The 20,811-nt window shown below is 37.1% G+C and overlaps 1 protein-coding gene across 2 annotated transcripts; it reads left to right on the top strand.

The window, feature by feature from the left end:
* The first annotated feature begins 34 nt into the window (after positions 1 to 34).
* tmem63ba (transmembrane protein 63Ba) lies at positions 35 to 18,826 on the top strand. 2 transcript variants are annotated; one of them, XM_024297610.2, is made up of 24 exons: positions 35 to 387; positions 3,745 to 3,966; positions 4,183 to 4,268; positions 6,085 to 6,126; positions 7,476 to 7,563; positions 7,645 to 7,682; positions 7,768 to 7,910; positions 8,049 to 8,100; positions 10,061 to 10,169; positions 10,283 to 10,353; positions 10,772 to 10,852; positions 10,937 to 11,060; positions 11,970 to 12,103; positions 12,219 to 12,356; positions 12,438 to 12,591; positions 12,716 to 12,822; positions 12,914 to 13,000; positions 13,101 to 13,166; positions 13,820 to 13,982; positions 15,392 to 15,497; positions 15,625 to 15,792; positions 15,895 to 16,010; positions 16,088 to 16,156; positions 16,642 to 18,826. In XM_024297610.2, exons 2-24 carry the CDS (start codon positions 3,769 to 3,771, stop codon positions 16,819 to 16,821), a joined length of 2,520 nt encoding a protein of 839 aa, XP_024153378.1. In that variant the 5' UTR covers positions 35 to 387; positions 3,745 to 3,768; the 3' UTR covers positions 16,822 to 18,826. The 2 variants fall into 2 exon arrangements, with proteins under 2 accessions (XP_024153378.1, XP_024153379.1); XM_024297611.2 differs by lacking the exon at positions 6,085 to 6,126.
* The last annotated feature ends 1,985 nt before the right edge of the window (positions 18,827 to 20,811 follow it).

Below are 20,811 nucleotides of genomic sequence, written 5' to 3'. Positions count from 1 at the left end.
GCAAAAAGTTTAAGAAATACATTAAAATAGATCGAACACAAGGGGGCGCAGCATTGTGATCCAGCGCGAGCGCATTCTATACGATTTATTTCTATCTTCGTCATCCTCTCAGCCAGACTTTGCCAGCAGCAGTTGGACTGGTTAGGCTGGCGACTTACTGTTGTAGGACCGGCTGATTGATTATGCCAGCTTAGTTGTGACAAATACTATCTTCTAGCAAGACAACTTCGCGAATTAGCACCGTTTTGGTAAATTCAAACGTGCTAAGCGATTCTTCGTTTAAGTTAACTCCCACTTGTTTGCTTCATCACAGAGCTAAGTTTGGCTAAGTTACATGCTAGCTTTCACAAGCTAAGTGCGACGGCTTCTTCTGTCTATCGTATTAAGGTAAGTTTATGCTTTAATTGGAACATCTATACTGTAATTATTTTATAGAAAAAATACTTTGAAGTTGTCCTTAAAGTATCTACTTGTCAGATGATTTGTTAGTACGGTTTATTGATGTTTTAATAACGAAATCTATCATATTAGCATAAAGCTAACGTATCCAAGTAGTGAACAATTTGTTCTCATATTTAGAAAAGGTTATCGATTAATTGTTTAAGAGAATTTTAGTTGGTATAAGTGGCACAAACTGTACGAAAACAACCGAGTTTGAGACTTTTTATTTAATTTTAAAGTTGCCTTAATGTGTCATCGATCATCTAATTAGAGGGGAAATTGCTAAATTTTAGATCAATATGTTTTTTTTTTATTTTTAGATGATCTTTAATAAGGATGATAAAGGATGGACTTAAAGACAATTGATAGACTGTCTGTAGATCTTGAACTGCTCATTTAGCTTTAAGGCTTATGACAGTGTTTCGACATGCTCTTAAAAACACAGCAGACAGCTGCTGGATGAGTTCATCACCGGCTTCAGGCTGAAATGCTGAGCATGAATTTGTGAATATTGTTGCTTGAGCGTTTCCCTACTGCGTTCATAAGCTTATACAATAATACCCACATGATGGTTGCTTTTTGGAAGAGTCATGGCCTTTTCTTTCGCATCTATATTGTTACAAAAAAAATAATAAAAAAGAACTAAAATGTTTGGCAGCGATTTTAGCTACTTGTATTTAAAAAAACATAAAAAATAAAATACATTTTTGATACTGTGGTTTCATGATTCTTTTGTCAGGAATTGATCACTTGTAGAAATAAATAAGCAAAAGCAATGCAAACATAAAAGTTTATTAATGGTACAATATCACGTTGTAAGAATGGTTTTAATTCCATAATTGGCCTAAAAATGTTGCCTTGGTTGGCATACAACCTGGTAGTTATTTCAAATAATGATAAAAATGTTTATAATAATAATTTTTATAATGTTGCAAAGCTAAACATAGATTAAATTATTGTTTATCTAATGCCAACAGCTTTTCATTTTTAAATATTTTATATTGTAGGATTTATGCATGTTATTTTTGTTATTAATAACATTGTACAATTTAATATGCTAAACCCAATATTTATATCACTACATGCATTTAAAGCAATGTTTTCATTCTGATTTAAAACACTTGACTATATCAAGCAGTTGAGATGTATGTGGGGAAGTTTGTTGTTTACATAGTTCATTATTGCAGCATGTGTTGTTTTCACTCTTAGTTTCCTGCATTTATTTTTACTAATCTGTTTAATACTAACACTGATGTCCTAGCAACTATTTTTACTAAAGAGTTTTATAGAAATTCATGCGTGCAGGTTTGTGAAGTTTACTTTTAGATGTAAGTAATGCTTCTAATCTTGAGTTTCTGTTGTTATTAACAGGTAAATGTCAAAGTTATAGTTTTTTTAAACACGCTATTAGACCTTTAATGATTTATTATTAATTTAAGTAATTTTCTTTAAAGGCCATGCAATGTTGTCCCTTTTTTGTTGGTTTCTACCCTTATTTTTGCACACAATAAATAGGGCCTGTAAAATAATAGTTTTTCTTTAGAAAAGCCTTGTGAGTTATGTCAAATCCCCCTGCCGAATGGCTTTTGCTTTCATTTGTTTTTATTTGTACAATGACACACTTATGTTGCAAAAGTCTCCTCGACAGGCAGATTTTGTGGGACAGGTAAGGTTAAAGGGTGGGCGAAGAGTTTTTATGATAACAGCTTCACATAAAACAAAGCACAATAAAACTCCACGTCTTGCTTCAGTTCATTTGTCAAATTGCTTTTTTAAAAAAAAGCAAAAGGCAGCGTGTGACTGTTAGCACTGTCAACTCACAGCAAGAACATTCTTGTTTTGAGTTTTGGTTGGAAACTTTCAGGAGTTTTCATGCTGTTTCTTATCTTTGTAAGGTTTTCTTATGCAGTTAAGTGAATGCAGGATTCTGAAAGTATTGTTGGACTTACTGTCTACATGCTGTTTCTCTGATAGGAAGCTTGTTAGTTGGCGTACACCTCTAATATACATTTAACTACTTCCCTTTTTTGATAAAATATCATTTATGCAATCTAAAAGGTTGATAGATGTATTTATAGAGGCAAATTTGTAAAGATAAATATTTTTTAGTGCTTTGGCATACTTTTCGAGATGCTTGTAAGTGTGGTGGACGTGCAGCATCGTCGCTGTGCTCTGGGTTGACACCGGTCCATTTGAACCCTGTGGTCTCTATCAGTTTATTGTTCGGCTGCATCCTTCAGCAGTGATGTCACAGCATTCCAGGGTCTGGATAAATGCGTTAGTGTCAGGGAAGATGAGCAGCATTGTAAATACTCAGGACACAAGTGCAGAAAATTGCACGTTGAAAAAAATGACTTGCTGGCTGTAAATAAACGGCCCATTTAACTGTTTTGAGCACTGTGTGAAATCTACCTTTTACATGTGATCCATGGGGTTAGTTTGAGGTAATTTGTTTATAGAAAAGGCTTGTTTTTTGTGTCTAGTAAGCCAACAGTCTTCTGCTTTTGGTTCTCTTTCCACTTAGGTCAGCTAAATTGCAAACACAGGATTACAGAAGAAAACCTTTTTTTTAAGATTGTTAAATATGAATTCCAATGAAAACTCTGTTTTTAACATGTTCTTGTGGCAAGGACATATGCCAAAAAAAATCAGCCTAAGATTGCATGTCTGAGTATTTCTTTATTTAAATCCTTGTGAATAAGAAGCAGACAAAAAAAGATGTTTAAACAGATTCTATTTGTGGGGTAGAAAATATACTGGGCGGAGTCACAGGCTCCTGAAACTACTGCCGGTCTGCAGAAACTATGTCCTAGAAAACGTCACAAGTTTTTTAATTTTGCCTGAAATAAAAATAAAGACCACTGAGGTTGCTTTTAAAATAGGTCAGAGGATCTGAGTGGGACTTTAAAGTGTTGTTCAGTGAGTACAAATATCCTGGGTTTGTCCTTAGAAAACTTCCTGGAGCAGAACTTAAAATCATCCAGTGTAAGGCAAGCCCCAACAGGCTTTCTAACCCAACCTGCCAGCTCATTGAAACTTTCTATAGCAGAGGTTTTCTCGTTTTGTTGTTGGCTAAAACAGGACAAAGCTTTGCTGTAACTGAACAGTGTTTGTTTTTATATTGCAATTTATTTAAGACAAAATATATATAATAGCACCAGAGTGTCAGCTATAGTTGAGGAGGTTTGTTCTCTTCCTTTTTTGGATCTTAGTGCTGTTTTTATCTTAAAATGATTACCGTGACTCTCAGCATTTGTAGAATTTATTATATTTCTGGAGGTAAAATGAGTCTTTTCTTCCCAGGTTGTCGGCATGCTGCAGTGAGGGATGTACAGAGTGTTTGTATTTACCATAGTCTTTTTGGGGGTCCAAGGAAGCTCTAGTGTAGTGAGCACCCCCACCCAGGCGCCCAATGAGACCTCCAAGGACTACTGTTACTCCGCTCGCATTCGCAGCACTGTTCTTCAAGGGCTGGCCTTTGGGGGGGTGCCCACCGTCCTCGCCCTTGACTTCATGTGCTTTTTGGTGAGTTTTTTTATTTTATTTTTTAGAACTTTTGTGCAGCAAGTGAAGCAAATGCCACATATCAAGAGCAAGCATGTTTTCCATATGATTTCCTTCCTGGAAGATTTTTTTTTTTTTATGCATGCACTTTAACAGTTGTGTAACCTTTGTGTAGTGGGCCTTTGTGGTATAAATAAAGCTCTTGGAGACACTCATGGATTCTGTTTGGTTTTCTAGGGGCTTCTGTTTTTGTTCTCCATCTTGAGAAAGCTTGCGTGGGATTATGGGCGGCTCGCCTTGATAGCAAAAGATGACAGTGAAAGGTAAGAAAGCTCTTCTCCTCATCACATCCTGCTGTTCTGTTCTGAGCAAACAAACAGGAAGTTTGACTAGGATGGAGACATTTTAATGCATGGCTTATAATTTGGATACAATAATGAAATGGGTGAACATAAAGTGCGTTTCTTATTGGTATGGGGTCTTTTTATGCCTCATTAATTATAGGTTTTCTAATCTTGTAACATAATCTGTGTTTGGGATCCTACATAATTGATGGTCTACAATCCTTTGTGAAGTGCCGGCTTCACTTCTCCTTTCTTTTCACGTCAACGGCGTCTTTTTTGGCCGTAGATAATCACATTTTGATTATTCAGTCTGAAAGTCAGCAGCTTTTCTTCAGAGTGCAGTCTAAGACGCTGACTTTGATATTTATTTATATCAATTTATCAATTTATTAGAGTCATTTAAGTTCTTAATTAGTTGTTTTCTTTGCTTTATCCTTATGTATTTATTCAGTTTTAAATTAGAAAATAAAAATGTCCTGGTTTTCAGATGATATGTAGAGTTCCTTTCTAATAAACTCTAATGCCCTTGAAGAACTCCTCTGTGTTTACCTGGTCATGCAACCCTGTTGCTAGGTAACAATGACATCATGCCTTGTTTGCCCCATGCTGGTATCAGATAAAAACAAAACTTTCTTAGATAGAAATCTAATATTTTCTAAGAATATAAATAAATCTAAATGATAGAGATTTACTTGGAACACATTTTTCTTATTGAAACAATAGAAACATACCTTTAACCCTGAAAGAGGTTAAAAATTAAAACAGAACTGCATTGATTTTTGTGAAAGTTAGATCTTGTTAATTAAAGAAGAACCACAGAAACAGCTGGAAGGGCTTTGCTGTAATTCTGTGTATGTTTGGTATTTTGACCAAAGCATGCAGCAGACATTCTGAGCAAACCTCAGGAAGTCATCACCATTTTGAAAAAGGTTATTTGATAACCTTTTCCCCCCTCAAACCTTGCTTGTATCTAAGCCCTGCTGGCGTCCAAACCCATCCATTAAACGGGCCTCGGTGCCAGTCGGATACGCTGGCATGTTTTGAGACATCAGCTCACATTTCTGTGATCAGAGCGCTGAACACATGGCGGCATTATCGAAACGCCTCCGCTGGGATTGAGTGGGGATTCGTCTGCAGTATTTTTGCAGCTGCGTTTAAACAATGACGGGGGGTGAGACACTTCTGTGAAAGACAGGAAATGTTTGTGTTTTTACACTGTGCTCACTTATTTATACAGACTAGTGATTTCTTTAAAATGAAATATATGTCAAAGTATTTTTAAAGTGATACAATAATTTAAACAGATTTGAAATCTGGATCACATTTAGGATGTAACCATTTTACTGAATATGAGAACTGGACAAAGTGGCCCCTCCCCCCTGACGTTCCAAACAGGAAGTAGCTGCTGGCTCTAATAAGCCAAAATACTTCTATAGCAAAATAAACAGCTATGACAGAATTTGTGTAGTTCACTTTCAAGTAGGGGTGTGGCCTTCTAACAAGCTCACTCCTGATTGGCTGCTGTAGAAACACTAGTTCAGACTGATGTGGACCAATCACTATTTTCTGATGATTTCTGGCTCCAACATTGTAAAAAAATTGCAACTGAATTAACTTAATTTGACTGGAAGTGATTCATTTTCTATGGATGATGTCACACTCGGTCAGTCCAGTTCTCATATACAGACAATCCATTTAACACAAATCTGTTGTTTTTTTTTTTCGTTTTTCTTAAGGTTGCCACCCATTTTATGGTCGACGGTGTTAAATTTATTTTTTATTTGAATTTTGTCAGATCATTGGATCAACGATACTGCCGTCTGGATGGTCGAGAATAGTATGTCATCCCCTGAAAGTTTGTTTTCTTCTCTCTCCTGGTGCAGCCCCTGAAGTTAACCTGACTCCCCCTTTTTTTCCATTCTACTCGGATTGCTGTGGGTTTCCACCTATTTTCCACTCATCTGATTTCCCCTCCTCCTTCAGGAGGCGTCCTCCCAGCATCAGGGCGCTAACCACCCTCCTCCTCGGTGTAGCTCTCGTACTTCTGCCTTTGGGTGTCCCTGTTGTCTTTCACTGTCATAATCAGATCTGTCTTCTAATCTGTGCGTTGACCTCTTTATGTAGCATGAGCGTCTTCTGTGTGAGCGCACCGCATGAGCCACACAGACGAAATGCTTACAGAGAGAGGTAATACTGCTGGAATGTGTGGCTGTAGATAGACTGCCCAGTACGTGGACTGTATACATTCCTCCATTAGACCAAAGACAGGGGATTGTTCTGGCAGGAATGTGGACGAATCTTCTCATTCCACTTTAGAGCACCTTAGTCCCCTCAGACTCTAACAGAGCCGTGGTTCTCTTTAAAGACTCACTCTGATCATCTTTTGGCTTATTTTCAAAGTGTTCCCAGTGTTCTTTTAATTTAAAAAAAAAGTCATTTTCTAGGACATAGTTTCTGCAGAGCAGCAGGAGTTTATTAGAAATTCCCTTCTATGTTTTGGGGCAGAGCAAGTCTGCTCCCACTTTCCATCATCTCCTGCTACCTTACAGTTCCTCACAACTCCAACTTAATGTTGAGCAGTCTGCTCCTGATTCACAGGATAAAAAAATACTCGAAATTACAATTTTAAGCTTAATTTTCTTTAAATATATCACCCATCATCAGAAAAATCCACAAGAATGTGTTAAAAACACTCACAAAACAGTTCTCATCAGAGTGAATTCTTAATTTGAACTTTGTTAACCTCTTTGAGGTGCAGTCTGATTTATAACTGGAAATGGAAAGGTGTTCTAAATTTGAAGAAGGTCATGGCTCTGTTGGACTCCATAAATCCACCTGTGGGTCACAACTGTTTCCTTTTGTGAAAACTTTTTTTTTTTTTTCCGTTGAACCCTTCCCCTCTGTGTTCTATGTTCCAGCCGTCTCTCGGACAGCCTGTGTGTGAAACTGGGTTCTCCCTCCTTAACAGTGCATGAAATGTAGCTGCAGAGATTTCTGGTTTCTCAAACTCCTTTCTTTGCTTTCTGCACACGTGAACGACAACAATAAATCTCTCCAGCTTATTTCAGTGCCTGTGATTCTCAAATGTTGTAATGTTGTTAGAGGAAACCAGCTGTACAGCGACACACACCCACTTTTATTAGCTTGGTCGTTGTGTAATATAATGCGTATGTTTCTGGCTTACAGTATGTCTGCTGGGACATCAGAAGTGTCTGATCGCTACGAGCGGTTTTCCTCAGTTTCAAGCTCAGTTGAGTTTGACCAGACAGATAATGTAAGTATTAGTAATGAAACAAAGATAAAAAAACATACTCTAAACTCTAGTTAAGAACCTTCATTTTACTTCTTTTTTTAGGGTTTCTGTTCGTGGTTAACTGCTGTTTTCCGCATCAAGTAAGCCAGTGCGATCCCACCACATTACCATAAGATGACGATCAAACATTTGAATCAGAATAATCCCGTTTTTTTCTTCTCAAAGGGAAGATGAGTTGAGGGAAAAGTGTGGCGAAGACGCGATACACTACCTGTCCTTTCAGAGGCACATCATCGGCCTGCTGGTCGTGGTGGGCGTGCTCTCTGTGGGCATCATCCTACCTGTCAATTTCTCTGGGAACCTACTAGGTGAGCTGATTTAAAGGAAAATACATGTAATATTGTTTTTGTTATCCCTTAAAGTTAGGGGTCAAACGTTAACAGATTCATTTCTGCATTGAAAATATTCATCCATTCAATAATTGCCAATTTCTTCTTTTTCTACAGAAAATAATGCCTATAGTTTTGGGCGAACCACTATAGCAAACTTGGATGTCAGGTAAGTTAGGCTGTTTTTTTAGCAGGAGTTGTAGAAATGTATTATAATCTTCTGCTTTGTTTTAAAGTCCTTTCACACCATTTTTCTGACATTAGTCAGAGGAGATGAATGGTTATTATCATACAAAGTTCCGTGTCACAAAGACCAATTTAATTTTTGTTTGACATAAATATGAGATAATTGGAAACAGTTTGTCTTTCCACAAAGGATATGATTCTTGATGTCCTTTGACTGGCTGACATGTTTATAGGTCACTTTTTAATCCAAACAATAAAACTTTACTCTGTTTCCAGTCGTAAAGTGGGGCCAAAATGCTATTTGAATTGGAAATTTGCCTCTTTTTTTTTTTTTTCTTTTACTCTTATTTGTTCATTTGTGATCCCTCATTTATCACTGACTGACATTCTTAAAAAAACAAAAAAAAATGGATAAACAAAATTTTCAAGGAGTTAACTTTATTTTTTACTATAATTTTAGATGATTTAAGGCTGTAAAAACCCTCACTACAAACTTTATACACCTTTCTCAGACAGACATGAAACTGTTCATACTTTTTATCTTGCGCAATCCCTTTCCAGTCATCCTTTGATCTCTTTTTAAAGTGTTCCCAGTGGTGTTTTAATTATGATTATGCTGTTTTTGCCAAAATAATAATAAAAAATATGTCATTTTCTAAGACAATTTTTGCAGAGTGGCAGTTGTTCTTTAAAAAAATGCTTTTAAATTGTGGAAAGGGACCATTGGGTGGGCCTAAGCCTGCCCACACTTCCCATCATCCCTTTGGTTACAGCCCCACCCCACATTAGCGGTGCAACAACAATGGAAAGCAGTATTGGAGCCGTACAGTTTTAAGCCAGATGCCAGCTCAGAAAAGGAAAAAAAAACGTTTAGCATCTATTTGTCTGCATGTATGCATCAGAGTGAAGTGGAATAGGTAGCATTTGGTAGCATTTTGGCACCTTCTCCTGATTTTCAACAATTTGAATAAAGAAATACTAAAAAAAAAACATTCAATTTTAGACTAAGCTTTCTGTATGTTCTCAATCATCATAACAATTCAATCAGAATATTTTAAAAGAACATATTTAAAAATTGTGTTTTTAACATGTTCTTGTGACATTTTTTCTCATGATGTAAGACTACAAAAAAAATTAAGCCTAAATTTTCATTTCTAAGTAATTTTTTTTTAAGTGTTGTGAATCAGAAGCAGACTGGCTCAAAACTGTACAGGCTGGATGGCTACAATATTGCTTGCAATTTATTTAACACCAGTAATGTTAAATTGGGGTTGTGAGGGGCTGTAAGCTAGCGGGAGAGAGTGTAAACCATGGGTGTCAAATTTGGTTGCACAGGGGGGCCAAAATCCAAAACATACCTTAGGTCTTGGGCCGAAAAGGATCAACATTTATTGAACACACTTAAACTACATTTTTTTCAATGTAACTTTTTAACATAACTGATTAATAAAAAGGCAGAAACATTATTCCAGAATAAAGCAACTTAAACCTTAGATATAAAAAACATATTTTATCAAAATTATACAATTAGAAATAAGTGCAAGATGACATCAGACCATTAATAATATTAAAATAGAATGATCTGGAGGCTCGTATATAATTACTCGGCGGGCCAGATCCGGCCCCAGGGCCAAGACTTTAACACGTGGTGTAAACAATGGGAGAATGGGAAGCAGAGGTCGGCTTCTCCAACGGCCCCGCCCACAACTCAGATGTGAATCTCTAATGAACTCCTGCTGCTCTGTAGAAACTGTCATAATTAAAAGTCCTCTGGGAACATTTTGAACATAGACAGGAAGATGATCAGAGTGGGGATTTAAAAACGTTCAGGAAACAGCAAAACTGTTTAGAGTGAATTACGTTACAATGAAGCACCAGTGTATTTGTTTTACTTGATGTGGAAATCCCTTAAATCTTTTCTCTTTTAAACTTTTCTTTCACAGCAATAAACTGCTTTGGCTTCACACCACCTTTGCATTTCTCTACCTTTTACTGACGGTGTTCAGTATGAGGCGGCACACATCCAAAATGCACTACAAGGAGAATGATCTGGTACTGTTTTTTTTCTTTTTTCTTTTTTTAACAATTGCTTAGGGTTGCTTTGCTTTAGTAATCATTTCATTTTTCTCTTGTTTTTTATTTATTTTATTTTTTTGTCTCTGTAGGTGAAGCGCACTTTATTCATCTCGGGCATTTCCAAACTTGGAGAGGAGAGGGAAATAAAGCAACACTTTGAGTAAGTTTTCCCTCTTTTGCCTTCTTTTTCCCTCCATGCTCGACCTCTCTCCAGGTTTGTTCTATGGATGTAACTGTAATGAGGAAATATTAGAGCCATGCCTCTTCCTGTTTAAGCTGCTGTCCTTTTCTGCTGCCATCACACAATGGAGGGCTTATGTGTAATTGTCTTTAATAAAAGCCAGATGAGTAGCATTAAGTGAGTCATATGCCACGATGGGGTAAGAATGAGTGCTGTTTGATTTGATTTCTGAACAGTTAAATGGTATCAACTAGTATTTGCTTCTGGGCTTTAGGAAAAACCCCACATTTACAGGAAGTTCTGAACAGATAAAGAATAATTTTGATTAGTAGATGTACTGAAAATACTCTCATACTAAAGATAAAAACGGATGTGTGTGTTTTTTTTTTTTTGATAGGAACGCGTATAGTAACTGCTCAGTCGTGGATGCACGCCTCTGTTATGATGTGGCCAAGCTCATGTATCTTAACTCTGAAAGGTATTTAACTCAGTAACTGTTTATATTTCTATTGTTGAGTTTCCTTCTGCTTTGAGTTTCTTTGCTCTGATATCTTGTCTGCAGAAAGAAAGCAGAGCGCAGCAAAAAGTTCTTCATTGACCTGGATAAACATAACACAGAACCCTCCAAGGTCAACCCAAAGCTGTGTGGACACCTTTGCTGCTGTGCCATCAAAGGCTGTGAACAGGTTTCAGAAATCATGCATTTCATTTTTGTATAGACGAACGTGTTTTTATTAAGTTCTCTCTTTTCCACTTGCTCCTTTAAATAAGTTCATTACATCCAAACGCTGCTCTTTGATTTGACTTTGATTTTTCTAAATCATAAATGTTGTTTTCAGAAATTTTTATTTGTATTTACTAAAGTCCCCTTATTACATTCTTTCATTACAATTGTGACTTTTTAACCAAAATTCTACAACCTAAATCTCGATTAAAAACATTTTTTATGTTAATCTAAAGCCACCTTTTCCAAAAACTCCTCCACATGGGCGTGTCCATTAGTGCTGAGCTGAATAGCCCCACCCTTGACCCCCCCTGATGATGATAGCTGTGTCTCTCTTGCATAAAGCTTTACTGCAGCTAAAAAATGTCAAGCCATATAGTTTTGAGCCAGATGGCAGCTTGGATGAGGAAACTGAAGAGTTTCAAGAGCAGCATTTCTATTAACTATGAAATTGCTCAAATTGAATTTGCCATAGTAAGTTCGCTTAATGGAAACACCAGTTTATAACTTGTATTATTTGACTACAGAAAAAAATACCATGAAAAAAATTGTCATGAAAAACATGTTTTAAAAGAAGGATTATTTTGACACACAGAATGAATAATTATTATTTTTTTATTTCTTTATAAAAGTCTATGGGATTTTGGCTTCTGGAGCCAGCGGGTACTTCCTGTTTGGAAACCCAAGGGGGAGGGGTCAATCAGTCCATTTCTCATATACAGTTAAATGTTTTAATTTAAGAATATTTAGTATACATGTCAATTAGGTTCTCTTGTACAAAACTGAAAGTAGCTCCAAAAAAGCCTATATTTAACTTTACTGACATGACTCTGTGAAATGAATAAAAGCTGGATTTTGTTTTTATGCTTAGGAAAATGCTGTGGTCTATTATACCAGACTGGAGGAAAAAATAAGGGAAGAATACAGGGACGAAAGAGAGAGGGTCAATAAAAAACCTTTGGGAATGGCCTTTGTTACTTTCCAGAACGAGACCATAACTGCTACGTAAGTGCATCTTTACTTGATAAGATAAAGTCTGAGTCTCCTTTTTTTATTTTTATTTTTAAATCAGCTAAGTTTACTTTACTTAGTTTAATAAATGCACTTTTTGATTCATCAGAATTTTAAAGGACTTCAACGCTTGCAAGTGTCAGGGCTGCCACTGCCGCCGGGAGCCCAAAAGCTCCAGCTTCAGCAAAAACCTGGAAACGCACAATTGGACCGTCACGTATGCCCCCCACCCTCAAAATGTTTACTGGTAAGAGCACATGCTGGTACCGCGCCGGCAGCTGTGTCCATAACTGCAGGCCTAACCCACTATGCAACCCTTTTCCCACAGGGAGCATCTGTCAGTAGGAGGAGTCAAGTGGTGGCTCCGCTGCTTTTTGATCAACTGTATCCTCTTCCTCCTCCTCTTCTTCCTCACCACTCCAGCCATTATAATCACCACGATGGATAAGTTTAATGTTACTAAACCAGTGGAGTATCTTAATGTGAGTAAATTCCTGCAATCGTTTTTTGTCTGTTTGATGTTTAATTAATGTAAACAAGTTAACATTAATAGGAAAAAGTCAGTAACTATTGCAAACAATAATTTTCTTTATTCTTTTTTTCCAGAATCCAATTATCACCCAGTTTTTCCCCACCCTCCTCCTGTGGTCTTTCTCCGCCTTACTTCCTACCATTGTCTATTACTCTGCCTTCTTTGAAGCCCACTGGACCCGGTATGGTCAATTCTCCCTGCTTTTATTGGTGCTCCTGGTTCAGAACTACTGCTCAGTGGATGAATTTGGGTGTTTTGCTGATGTTCTACAGGTCAGGAGAAAACAGGACCACCATGCACAAGTGCTACACCTTCTTGATCTTCATGGTTCTTCTGCTGCCCTCTCTAGGGCTCACCAGGTGCTGCATCTTAATCACTTCTTCAGGACATTCGTTTAGTTTTAACCCTAATTAATTTGTGTAATCTAAATGTTTAATCTTTTCTTTTTTTTTTTTGCAGTCTAGACGTCTTTTTCCGTTGGCTTTTTGACAAGAAGTTTTTGGCAGACGCTAAAGTGAGATTTGAGTAAGTATTTTATGGTTCTGGGGGTTTAAAAATAGTTTGATTGAGCAACATGAAACTGTGAGTATTTAAAGAACCACTCTGATGAAAACTGTGTTTTGGGTTTTTTTTTTTACTTTTACTTATGACCTCTTTTTGATGATGGAGGACATATATAAAAAAGATTAAACTTAAAATTGCCTTTTTTTAGTATTTCTTTATTTAAAGTGTAAATCAGAAGCAGACAAAAAATGCAATTTAAAAAAGGCTTGTAAGTGTGGCATGAAAAATATGCCACAAAATCTGTTGCATTCAGATGCATTCACTAGCAGAAAAATAGATCCATGTACGTCTTTGTTTTCCTCGTCTGAGCTGGAAAAAACAACTAGATGCTCCAATGTTGCATGCCATTGTTGTTGCACCAATAATGCTAGCAGGAAAGAGTGTAAACAAAGGGATGATGGAAGTGTGGGCAGAGTTGCACTGCACCAATGGTCCCACCCACAACTCAGAGGTCTATTGAACTACTGCTGCTCTGCAGAAACTCTCCTAAAAAAAACGACAGTTTTTTTTTTAATTTTGTCTGAAAACAGCATAATCACAGTTGAAAGACCACTGGGAACCCTCGGAAAATAATTGGAGTGGGACTTTAAAATATGTCATTATCTCCTTTGCAGGTGTGTTTTCCTTCCTGATAACGGAGCGTTCTTTGTGAACTACGTGATCGCGTCAGCGTTCATCGGTAACGCCATGGACCTGCTGAGAATCCCCGGTTTGCTGATGTACATGATCCGCCTCTGCCTAGCTCGCTCAGCGGCAGAGCGGAGGAACGTCAAAAGGGTTTGTTGTCCATGACTGAGTCTTCACATAAAACTGTAGGTTCAACCACTGACTATAGATGAGAGCTGGGCCATGTGAGCATAGAAAATGGTTTATTTCTGGCTTCGACAAAATGAATTAATTTCAGTTGACATTTTTTTGTGCCGCCATGTTTGAGCCAGAGGATATCGATAAGCAGTAATTGGCCCGAGTTGGTCTGAGTTCCTATAGCAACCCTGCTTGCCAATCAGGAGTGAGCTTATTGGAAATGAGTTCAACAAAGCAAAACTATCATTAAAAAAACATCAAGATTAGCAAGAACACGTTAAAATATTTCAGAGCAAGAATGGTTATTTTGACGAATAGAAAGACTGAGATAGCTGTTTCTCTGTTGAAGTCTATGGGATTTTAGCTTATTTTAACCAGTGGTTACTTCCTCTTTGGAATGCTAGGAGGGAGGGGTCACTCAGTCCAGTTCTCATATACAGTCAGTGGGGTTAGCTCAGAAATATTCAGCCTTTTATTGAATAAAAATTATAGTTTTCTGTTTTTAATCCTTTTTTACCCTAGCAGGTAATACCTGAGCCAAAATGACCATTGTTTATTTGATTGTTAAATAGGGGTGTAACAATTCATTTTAACTTTGATTAAATATTTGTGGTTGGCAATTTAAATCACTTTTGATTTGGGGTCAATATGAGCGATCCGATTTATTCACCTAAAATCAATCCAGGACATTTTTGGCCAAAAATTCAACCAGTTTGACTCGGCGATAAATACCTGGTACTGAACAGTGAAGGTGAAGTCTTCTGGATTCCTTGTATTTCATGCAAGATGAGTTTAAATGAAATACGTGTTCAAGCAAACAAACTAGAATTAATGACAAATCCATTTGCATTTTAGTTTCATAAAGTTCAGCCCACTGTTGTTTTCAAAATAATACAAATTGAATATCATTAGAACATGATACCACTCTGTATGGTCACATGTATTTGCTAAATGTGTTTCTACACATTATAATGATGGTTGATCAGTTTTTGCTGCTTCACGTGTGTTGTCCTTTCTGATGGAAGGGGGTCGTTTTTTAACGTTATAGTAAAATAAATCTAAAATGTCTCAATCAAAATGGTGTTTTTCGATACTGATTTAAATATAGCTTTATCTAATTTTGAAACTATTTTTTAATGGCATTGTTTGATTCTGCCTCAGACAGATTACCACACTACAGTGACTTTCATGAATGATGTTTCCCAGCTAGCTAAAGCTTTGATTTCTAAGCAGCTGCTTCACTTTTAATAACTTTCATCCACATTACATAAATTGTTGTGTTTTCTAAATGTTTTTAAGTGTCTGTTTGAGAACTGAAGGTGTTAATTTTCTTTCTATTTTAATGGACAGCGTTTGAACTGATTCCTCTCGTCTCCCTTTAGCATCAGGCTTACGAGTTCCAGTTTGGAGCTGGATATGCCTGGATGATGTGTGTCTTCACGGTGGTGATGACCTACAGCATCACCTGCCCGATCATTGTTCCCTTCGGTGAGTTCCTGACCTGAACACGCCAGTGATGATGGAGCTGCAGGAGAGCGTTTCTGCTCGTATCGATAGGCTTATCAACAGAACTGATTGGATTAACTCTGCCTGTTTGTGTCTCTTATGTGCACAGGGCTGATGTACATGCTGCTGAAGCACTTAGCTGACAGGTATAACATGTACTATGCCTATCTACCAACCAAACTGGATAAGAAGATTCACTCTGGAGCTGTAAACCAAGTGGTAGCAGCCCCCATCCTCTGCCTCTTCTGGCTTTTATTCTTCTCCACCGTTCGTTCTGGTAAGAAGATGGCGCCATCTACTGGACACTATTGTGCCTTCAAGTGTTTTTATGTTCAGATAAAAAAATAAACATTTAAATCATTTGACTTTTTTCCTCCAGGCTTCTCTGCTGCGACATCCATGTTTACATTTGTGGTTTTGATCATCACAATAGTCGTCTGCCTGTCTCACGTCTGCTTCGGACATTTTAAATACCTAAGTGCTCACAACTACAAGGTTCAAACTCAACCCACACATATTCATGTTTTCTTGGTTATTAGACAGGAATTAAAAACTTTAGTTTATTTTTACAGACTGACAAGCTGGAGGTGGTGGACGTGGTTGAGAATGGAGCTGCTGCGGCGATCCCCAAACCCAGCAAGGTAACAGCACACCTGAGTTCACTGTGAATGCAGTGAAAGGGAATTATTTTGCAAAAAAACAAACTTATAAGCTGTTTATTCTTTAAATGTAATACTAATTAACAAATTTATTAAACAGATCCTGGTTTTCCCAATTTTTATTTTAATTTACCTTTTTTTATCATCTAGCACTTAACAAGTAAAAATAGGTGACATTGAGTCAGTTTTGATCAGATGTAAGTCATATCTCCATTAAAAATTAAAACTGATTAATGTTCATTAATGGCTCAAATCAATTTAACCATTTACTAGTTTTTGTTTTTTGGATGTAATTCCATTTTTTGATAATTTTGCTTTGTAGACGGTACCTCAGCAGCTGTCTCACTGCTGTCTCTGTCAGAAGATTCGCATTAGTTTACTAAAACCTTTTAAAATCTTAAATTAATCTGTATTTTTCAGTTTATGGTTGTGAAATTTACATATTTACTTTTATTTCCCCTCCACAGCAAATGTACATCGCTCAGGTTCTTCAGGACTCCAGTGCCGAGGAGGCGGGATCAGGCAGCAGCGAGGACGAAGGCCAGGGGTCCTTGCAGGACGAGGAATCCCACCATGCAGAAAACAGCATTAATGAGGACTTCCAGTCTTGCGAGGACAGCCTCATTGAGAATGAAGTGCGGCAATGAAAACCAGCGGGAACGGAAGGAGAAAGCCGGAACTGAACTTGATGCGTGCACTGAATGAAATGTGGAGCAGAACTAACAGTTCTCCAAAGTTTCCCGAGCTCCACTGAGGGACCTTACACCGACTAACACGAGCATGGTTTCTATCGAGGACTACATGGATCATCTCAAGGACAGGTTTTCGTCGGGTCTTTTGAGAAAATCTGTCCACACAAAGACTTCCTTCTGCTCCAAGTCCATGATCAGCTGCAGGAGGACCAGGCTGGGAGAATCCAAAAACATCCTGTTTGTTATTCCTCTTTCAGCAAGGCAAAGGATGTGGTGTGTATGTCTAAAACCTTATTGCACTTGAAAGAGAAAAAACCTCAAAGTTTCACTAAGGTACTGCAGTGCAAAAATGCAAATTCCAAAGATGTTTGGAATATTTCCTGTACTACTTCTGCCAGTAGGTCAAGCCTTCTGCCCTACACGCTAGCGAGTAAGCAGCTTAGAAGAAACGAGCAGATCGGATCATCTTAAGTGATTCATTCAATTCCAGTAAAGTCTTTGCGGGAAAAAATACTTTCAAAATGTGAAAAAAAGAAATAGATGCTACTAACACTCCTGAAAGCTTAGAAACTAACTAAACACTGGGTTTATTTATATTTGACCTGCTGCCGTAGACGACTTTCCCTTTATCTATCTTGTAAAGAGACGTGCACTACACTGATGGAAGGATCTGTAAGGAGCTCAGTGTGAGTCTATGTAGGAACTGCTGCTATGGTTGCACCAGGCTGGACATTTGTGGATCAAAGCAGGACGAGGAAGGCCTTTTTATCTTCTACTCTCCAGATTAGCATTTTCATCGGTCGATTATCTTTGTTTACATCTCATCATGTAGAAAAATTCCATCTACTTTTAGTTTTATGATTTAATTTAATTAAATCTGATCAGACTCTGATGCTAACATGTTAATATGTACACTACATCTTTGTAGACTTGTCGTTTTTGAGCTTTGTTACAGTTTTCAGAAATGTTAGAACTAAGCGTTGAAATGTACTTTTTTTGTTTTCTAACTCAGATGATGCTTTTTTTTTTTTTCTTTTGGCAAAAATATCATGTATTTTCCGCACTGGATATTCTAGCAGTTACAGTGGATGAGCAACAATGAACTCCTGCTCTTAATTAGTCATGTTTTGATCAGAAAAGGAGAGATTCTGCATGCTGCTTCTGGAGTTTTGAAGAGCTCGGCTCTAAGCATAAAGACCAACCGCAGACATGCTCCATCCTGACTGGAGATAGTTCTCATTTGACCCAGACACTTGGGTTTTTTAGCTCTTTAAGTTCCAATCTTCTAGCAACAAATAGTAGATTAACGTGAAAAAACTTTTATTTGAATTTACTCCTCCATTGGCACATTAGAAGTTGCTTGTTGGACTAAAAAGAGTTGACTACTAAAGACGAGCACCACTACATGACTGGAACACTACTGTAGTGGAACCAGAGTGGAAGTCCTGTACTAAACCTGTGGTCACCTCTATGATGGACTGAGAAGCACACGCGATTCATGTCGAACTAAGAATTTGTCTCCATTTTCAGTGTTCTCAGAGTCACAACGACGTGCTTTTTATGTTTTATACCTGAGATGTCTTTTAATCTCTGAATGTGTTTCTGTTAAAAAAAGGACAAAATTCCTTTCTAACAGCTTCTGGGTTTTCTCCCGCTGAATGTACAGTTCTAAAACCAAAAGTTCTGCATAGATACACGTGGCCTGAATTAAGATTGTTGCTGCCTTTTAAACGCAGTTCTCTTTCCAAGCATTAATCATAGCAGTTGTATATTGTAAAAATGGTCACTACATTTACTTTCACTACTTAAATTTGTGTTAAAAAAAATATGTTGAATTTCCAGAACTGATTTGCTTTGCTGGGATATTTTTGTAAACTGACAAGCTAACAAATGTTACCTGCTTGTTTCTACTATGCATCAAACTGTAGTAAAATGCCTCTCTGCCTGAAAGTGTCTCAAATCTGTGTCATGTTTTTTTTTTCTTTTTTTTTTAGGTTGATATCTTTAGATAAAAACCTTTTCTTAGGTTTATTTTCCAAACGTCTGCAGAAAATGTCTGATAAGGAGAATTTCTGCTGAGTCTGACCCCGAACTTTATGTCAGGAAGAGTTATTAGGAAGTTTTATTTGTTCCTTACAAATGATTTCATGCTTTTAGTTTTTATACCTTCAGTTAGGCCTGAAATTTCGGTATAGTAATGCACACAGACCTACACATGAAGGCACTCTAAATCAGCCTGCTGTCATCTTAAAAATATTTCAAGTACTAAAGATCTTGATGTCTAAGCAGGACCTGTAGAAACTAGTTCATGCGTTCATCTTTAGTCGACTTGATGAATCTAACTGTTTTTACAGGACGACCAAAAAACTGCAGCTTATTCAGAACTCTGCTGCTCGTGTTCTCTCAAAAAGTAGACCATGTCAGTCCAGTTCTGAGCTCTTTACACTGGCTGCCTGAGGATATGCTTTACGTTTATTTAAAGCTTTAAATCAAATCAATCATCAGCACCAGTGCACGCGGCAATAATAGGTAAAAAAATAAAAAAGAGGAGTACAGGCATAAGGCAATTTGAGAATAAAGAAAATACAAAGACATGATAGGACACACAATAAATATATCGTGTAGTGTGCGGTTTGTGTGCAAATTTGACTTTTTTACAGTGTGTTTCATTTGAAGAGGTTAAGCATGCATAAGGCCCAGGGGAAGGAGCTGTTCGTGAGGGGTGGTTTTTATCTGATTGACCTGTAGTGATGTCCTGGCATCTGGTCAAACAGGTGGTGGGCGGGGAGGGTTGGATCATTCAGAAATGCTTTAGTTCTTTTTTGGCATATGGTCAAAGCGCAGTTGACCTCCTGACTCACTAAGTACCAGCCAGACTTCTCTGGTCATCTGGATCTGGTCTTTTGTCATTTGATAGAGTCCAGACCAAATATGGAGAAGCTGCATTCAGCTTCTATGCTCCACAGATCTGGAAAAGACTTCCAGAAAACCTTAGATCAGCTGAAACAGTATATTTAAATCCAGGTTAAAGACCCACTATAGTTTTACTTTAAATTAAATTTGTTTTAGGTTTCTTTCATGTTTTATTTTAATGATTACCCTTTTAGTTTTTTTTTTAATGTTTTATTTAAAGCACATTTATATTTTACACTAAGTGTGCTATACAAAGATCTACTTTGCCTTGCCTTTGAGTTATTAAACAAATATTTATTGGTGTTTTAGTAGTTTTCATTCTTTACAAATAATGATTTCTTTAGTTTTTTATATCTTAACATTTTATGTTTGTTAAACTAAATATTTACTGCTGTTTTAGTTCATACAGTTTCACTGACTTGTATATTTAGAGAAAATGGACTCTGATCTTTGTTGCGTCATTGTTGCGTTTAAAGTTCAGAATCTGTAGTAAAACTACAGGCTGTATTACAGAGCTGTTTTCCTCCATCTCTACCATAAAATAAAATAAATACACTGATAAATATATTATAATTAAGTCATATATTCACCAGGATAAGTTAATTTAGTTGTGGAATTATTTTTTAAAAAGTCCAGATTTTGCGAGAATCCTGCATTTGACTTTTTAAAAAGTTATAATTTTACAAGGAAAAAGTCAGGCTTTTTAAAAAATAAAGGTGTTTCATGAAAATAAAGTTGAACATTTCTTTGCAAAAAAAATAAACAGATGTTTGATTGTCTTTTTTGAAACAATTTAAATCCTGAAAGTGTCATTTTATTTTATTTAAAAAGCATGCATTTTTCCATTTTAACGAAAAAATATTTTATTTTATTTTATTTTATTTTATTTTATTTTTTGGCTGTGAAACCCAAAGGCAGAGATTAGAGCGCGCGAGGCGGAGACTGTAGTTCCCTCTTGCCGCCGCTGGGTGGTGCTGTAGCGGGAGGTCCCGCAGCTGCGCACTAGAGAGCGGCGGAGCTGCTACGTGGAAA

This window comes from Oryzias melastigma, linkage group LG15 (assembly GCF_002922805.2).
Source record: "Oryzias melastigma strain HK-1 linkage group LG15, ASM292280v2, whole genome shotgun sequence".
NCBI lineage: Eukaryota > Metazoa > Chordata > Actinopteri > Beloniformes > Adrianichthyidae > Oryzias > Oryzias melastigma.
This window is presented reverse-complemented; position numbering and strand designations above follow the sequence as displayed.

Coding starts and splice junctions, on each gene's coding strand:
- tmem63ba (XM_024297610.2), top strand. CDS start 3,769: ATGTACAGAGTGTTTGTATTTACCATAGTCTTTTTGGGGGTCCAAGGA. Junction 4,269..6,084: donor GCAAAAGATGACAGTGAAAG/GTAAGAAAGCTC, acceptor GAATTTTGTCAG/ATCATTGGATCAACGATACT. Junction 7,683..7,767: donor ACTGCTGTTTTCCGCATCAA/GTAAGCCAGTGC, acceptor TTCTTCTCAAAG/GGAAGATGAGTTGAGGGAAA.